The 5640-nt window shown below is 61.2% G+C and overlaps 1 protein-coding gene across 1 annotated transcript; it reads right to left on the reverse strand.

Annotated features, from left to right (window-relative positions):
* Window positions 1–450: 450 nt before the first annotated feature.
* On the reverse strand, window positions 451–3579 carry LOC128949998 (uncharacterized). The gene is made up of 3 exons (XM_054294890.1): window positions 2946–3579; window positions 954–1907; window positions 451–749 (listed from the first exon to the last, which is right to left on the reverse strand). Exons 1-3 carry the CDS (start codon window positions 2958–2960, stop codon window positions 519–521), a joined length of 1200 nt encoding a protein of 399 aa, XP_054150865.1. The 5' UTR covers window positions 2961–3579; the 3' UTR covers window positions 451–518.
* Between the last annotated feature and the right edge of the window lie 2061 nt (window positions 3580–5640).

Below are 5640 nucleotides of genomic sequence, written 5' to 3' on the forward strand. Positions count from 1 at the left end.
GGATATGTCCACTGGTCGGTCAAGGACCCCAATTGCAATAGGCTCAACACTGCGAGGGTAAAATCCTTTGGTTTACAATCAACACCACATTGGTTTACAGTCAACACCCCATTGCTTACGGATCTGAAATACGACCTTCACAAGGGGTTCCATCCTCTTTGCTGGTCCTGCAGCGTCTCCTCCCTGCCAGAGCTGGTCCAGCCTCTTCGGCCGCCGTTCACCCATCCAGGCGATTCCTATTTTCCGGATGGTTTCCTGGATTTCAGCACCCTCCACTGAGGCGTGGTGACCTGGTTTCGGAACGGCACGACGGCCAACCCCGGCCACTTGGGCCATGAGCTCACAGACACCAGCATGGTGCGCTCCAAAATTATTTTTATTGTCTGTTTCACAAGGTTATATACCTTCAGTTGTGGTTGTGACACAAACGGGGGGTCAGTGCCTCTCAACCATCTTCAACAGCTGAGAGGAGCGCTTCTGTCTGCCCGTACAACGCGATACCTTCCGATCGCCTGTCCCTAACTTACCACAAGGGAGGGGACACCAGGGTGGCCCAGGGATGTGACACCAGGGTGGCCCAGGAAGGTGACATTACCAAGGTTCAGGGTCGCATGGAGGCTCTGGGTGAATCTCCTCAGGTCCTCGTGCAAGTTTGGGGACTTGTCCCAGTGTGGCGCCATCACGGCGGCCGCCACCGTGCCCAGGGTGGCCACCACGGCCACCAGCGCCTGCAGCTGCGGAGGGGACACCTGGGGAGAGGACAGGGTAGGTGTCAGGGACCTGGTGGCACTTGCGGCCTCCTGCAGTGGCCCCCTGCCCCCAAGGGGTCCCCTTTGTCCCTTTGTCAGCCTCTTGTCCCTGCTACCCCCGCCCCACTGGCCCCTGTGTCCCCCCAGTGTAGTCTCTGTCCTCCCCCACCCCGCCCATCGCACCTCTTGGGGCTCCATACTCACTGGGGAGATCTTGGGGATGCTCCGGGGACACTCTGGGGGTTGAAGGAGCCTTGGGATGTCCTCGATGGCTCTTTGGCACCGCTCGGCCACCCCACAGGCACTGGGGCCCGTGGGACCACCCGTGCTATAGTAGTCGATGATGTCGTCAATGGCTCCCACCATGTGACCCTTGGCCAGGAGAGCGTTGGCCAGCCACAGCCGCTCGGCCTCGGCCACCTTGGCCAGCAAGCCCTCGGGGACATCGGCGGACACCCAATTTGTCACCTCCAGGGCGGCCTCGATGTCACCAACCCTGCGCTGCAGCTCCCGGGGGAATGCGGTGGCTTCGTCACACACGGCCACCAAGCGCTCCAGCAGCCCCAGGGCCGCCTCCATCCACTGTCTCTCCATGGTGGCCCTTCTTCCCTGGCTGGCAGCCACCATGGCCACTCTCCTCACCTGGTCTCCATGCCCGGCCACCACCTTGGCCCCCTCCTCCCTGTGCATGGCCTGACCCAGCTCCCCCCTATTTTCCTGAGCTGTCCCATCACGGGCAGCCTCGTCCTGCAGCTCCCTGGCCCAGGTGACCACCCCCCTGCAGGTGCTGTGGAGCTTGGTGGCCGTCCTGGCCAGCCGGGCCCAGCTGTCCACAAGCACAGACTCCAAACACTGCCACTTGCTGGCTGCCATTGTCACTCGATCCCAGTTGGTCCCTGGGGTGCTCTTGTAGGCGGCCAGGGCCCGGCTCAGGGAGGTGCGAGGATCGTCATCGTCGGAGGTGACATTGAGGCGCCACGAGGTGTCATCAATGCGGTGCAGGGTGACCCGGAGCTCCTTGGTGAATTCCTCCAGGCCCCAGTGCAGGCACACTGGGGACACGAGCATCGTGTCCTCGTCCCGCCTGGGCAGGGTGTCCAGCAGCTTGCGCCGGATGGACACCACCCTGACCTGTGGCTGCAGCAGGGCCGGGGACAGCTGGGGAGGGGACAGGGGAGGTGTCAGGAACCTGGTGGCACTTGTGGTGCCCTGAGGTGGCCCCCTGCCTCCAAGGGTTCCCCTTTGTGCCCCTCCCTGGATGGCTCTGCTGCTCATCTGTCCCTCCCTTGTTCCTGCTGCCACCTCTGCCACTTCCCTCGTAGCCTCTGCCACTTCCCTGTCCCCTCTGCTGTCCCCTCTGCTCTCGAGGGTCCAGGACGCCGTGGCCCCAAGATTGTTAACAGTCTCTTTCCAGCCCGTGTGCTTGAAGAATGAGTCAGACCTCTTCATTTCCCGGTCTGAAGGTTGTTTATTGCGTCTTATCTATAAACATTTTCCTCCTGCCCTGCCAAAGTCCATCCAGCAGAACGTTTCCAGGGACACTGCCCAGCCCCGGGGCGGTGTTAACTCTTTATACTAAAAACTACGTATATAATGTTTAAAATTTCTTTCCAATACCTATCACCTATGTTAGACAGTGAGCTCCCACTCTAAACCAATCTAAAAGTGCCCACATCACAGCAGAAGATGGAGGCAGAGAAGAAGGAGAAAGGCTGGACACGCTCAAATCCTTCCACCTTGTCCCCAAAACCCCCATTCTAGAAACCCCAAAAACCTATTTTTTTTTTTCCCTGTGATAATTTCACTGTTATGCTCTTAAACTGCTGTGGCTTGCTGGTATTCGTACAAGGCTGGTAATTTTCTCCACGGGTCATAATCAACCCCACAGGTGTTCTGGGCTCTGTGCCAGGGCTTCTGAGCCCCCTGGCCGGGCTCTTGGCCATTCTGGACACCCAGAGGGATGTCCTCAGTTGCGACACTCTGCGACCCCCCTGCTGTCCCCTCTGCCACCCTCTCATAACCGCTGCCACCCTCCTGTCCCCTCTGCCACCCTCCTGTCCCCTCTGCTGTCCCCTCTGCCACCCTCTCATAACCCCTGCCACCCTCCTGTCCCCTCTGCTGTCCCCTCTGCCACCCCGCGCCAGTCCCCGGCTCCCCTCCTCTGTCGTCTCCCCCCATATTCCCCTCCAATCGCACCTCTTTGGGCTCCATGGTCACTGGGGACACCTTGGGAACACCTTAGGGACACCTTGGGGACGCTCTGGTGGCGAAGGAGCTTCGGGACCAGCGGCGGTTCCAGCGCAGAAACAGTTCCGGGAACGGCGCCAAGAAAAGGCGGAGCCGCCTCAGGAAGGACGGGAAGGGGCTGGACGCCCGCCCTTTCCAGTACCGTCCTTATGCATAAAAGCTCCAGGATCTGGGCGCTTTGGCTCCATCCCAGGGGATTTAGGATCCATCCCCAGGGGGTTTAGGCTAAGTTCCAGCATTTCCTGGCGGATTTTGCCGTTCCCGGCCCAGAACCGGTCCCCGTGGCGGTGCCAAGCAAATTGCGGAGCCGCCTCAGGAAGGACGGGAAGGGGCTGGACGCCCGCTCTTTCCCGTACCGCCCTTATGCATAAAAGCTCCAGGATTTGGGTGCTTTGGCTGAATCCCAGGGGAGATTAGGATCCATCCCCAGGGGATTTAGGCTCAGTCCCGGCATTTCCAGGCGGATTCTGCTGTTCCCCGCTGGATTTATGAGGAAATGCGGAGCGCTCCGAGGAGCGGACAGAGCTGCCCTCACCCAAGATAGCGGCGCAGCCTCACGCCAGAGACGGCAGTTTGCGCTGGTTCAGCCCAGGGAGCGCTCCTGGGGACGCTGCCGGGTGGATTTGGGCGCTTTGGTTGAATCTCAGGGGATTTAGAATCCATCCCCAGTGGATTTAGGCTCAGTCCCAGCATTTCCAGGCGGATTCCGCCATTCCCGGCGGGATGTATGAGGGAACGCGGAGCGCTCTGAGGACCGAGCGGAACTGCCCTCACACTAGATGGCGGCGCAGCCTCACGCCAGAGACGGGCAGTTTGTGCTGGTTGAGCCTGGGGAGAGCTCCTGAGGGACGCTGCTGGGTGGATTTGGGCGCTTTGGTTGAATGTCAGAGGATTTAGGCTCCCTCCCGCCGTTTCCAGGCGGATTCCGCCGTTCCTGGCCGAATTAATGAGGGAACGCGGAGCGCTCCGAGGAGCGGGCGGAACTGCCCTCACGCAAGATGGCGGCGCTGCTTCAGGGAAAGAGCGGAAGCTGTCCTGGCTCTCTTTTGAGGGCCCAAGGGTCCTGCAGGGTTTTAGGCCGAGTTTGGGGCGGCTTAGGCAGAATTATGGGAGGATTTAGGCTGAGATTGGGGGATTTAAGTGGAGTTTGGAATCCCCGTTGCTCTGCCCAGCTGTGGGAGCGCATCCAGGACCTGGCGGAACTGCCCTCACCCAAGATGGCGGCTCAGCTTCACTCCAGAGACGGACAGTTTGCGCTGGTTGAGCCTGGGGAGCGCTCCTGCGGGACTCTGCTGGGTGGATTTGGGCGCCTTGGTTGAATGCCAGAGGATTTAGGCTCCATCCCGCCATTTCCAGGCGGATTCCGCCGTTCCCGGCCGGATTTATGAGGGAAAGCGGAGCGCTCTGAGGAGCGGGAGGAACTGCCCTTAACAAAGATGGCGGCAAAGCTGGAGCACGGCTCAATCAGAAGCCGCACCTGGCAGAAGTACTGGCGGAAGTTCTCCCCGCGGCGGCGTCGGCGGCCGCTTCCGGCGGACACGCGGTGCATTGTGGTCCCGGTGGGGCCCAGCGGCGGCGGCGGAGCGGGGCCGAGGCCGCGGGGGGGGGGCGCGGCCCCGGGGGGGGGGGGCGGGGCTGGAATTTGGGGGCGCCGAGGGAGCCCCGGGACCCCCCCCGGCAGCGCGGGATGGGCGACAGCGACCGCGGTCAGCACCGGGAGCGGCGGGAGCGGGGAGAGGGGGGGAGGCGGTGAGGATGGGTTGGGGATGGTCCTGAGGAGGTTGGGGTGATCCTGAGGGAGAATTGGGGGTCCTGAGGGGATTTAGGGGATCCTGAGGGGATGTGAGGGGTCATGAGAGGATTTCTGGGGGATCATGAGGGAGAACTGAGGGTCCTGAGGGACAACTGGGGGTCCTGAGGCGATTTGGGGGGGGTAGTGAGGGAGAATTGGGGGTCCTGAGGATGTTCGGGGGTCGTGAGGGGATGTGGAGGATCTTGAGGCGGTTTGGGGGGATCGTGAGGGAGAACTGAGGGTCCTGAGGGGATTTGGGGGGTTCGTGAGGGGGTTTGGGCAGGTATAAGGGAGAATTGGGAGTCCTGAGGGGATATGAGGGGTCCTGAGGGGATTTGGGGAGATCTGAGGGTGTTTGAGAGGTTTTGGAGGGTTCTGAGGGGAAAATGGGGACCCTGAGTGGCTGTGAGCGGTCATGAGGAGATATGGGGGATCCTGAGGGGGTTTGGGGGTTACTGGGGGTCCTGAGGGAGAATTGGGGGTCCTGAGGCGATTTGGGGGCTCTGAGGGGATGCGGAAGGTTCCGAGAGGATTTGGGGGTGTCGTGAGGGAGAACTGGGGGTCCTGAGGGGATTTGGGGGGATTCTGAGGGGATTTTGGGGGTCCTGAGGGGATTCTGGGGGTCCTGAGGGGCTTTGGCGGCTCTGAGGGGATGCGGAAGGTCCTGAGGGGATTTGGGGGTGTCATGAGGGAGAATTGGGGGTCCTGAGGGGATTTGGGGGGATTCTGAGGGAAAACTGGGGGTCCTGAGGAGATTTGGGGGGTCGTGAGAGGATTTGAGGAATCTTGAGAGGTTTTTGGGGGTCCTGAGGAGATTTGGGGAGTTCTGAGGGAGAACTGGGGGTCCTGAGG

The sequence above is a fragment of the Melozone crissalis genome, unplaced genomic scaffold (assembly GCF_028551555.1).
Source record: "Melozone crissalis strain CALT ecotype California unplaced genomic scaffold, PUWL_Pcris_2 ptg000365l_1, whole genome shotgun sequence".
NCBI classification, from domain to species: domain Eukaryota; kingdom Metazoa; phylum Chordata; class Aves; order Passeriformes; family Passerellidae; genus Melozone; species Melozone crissalis.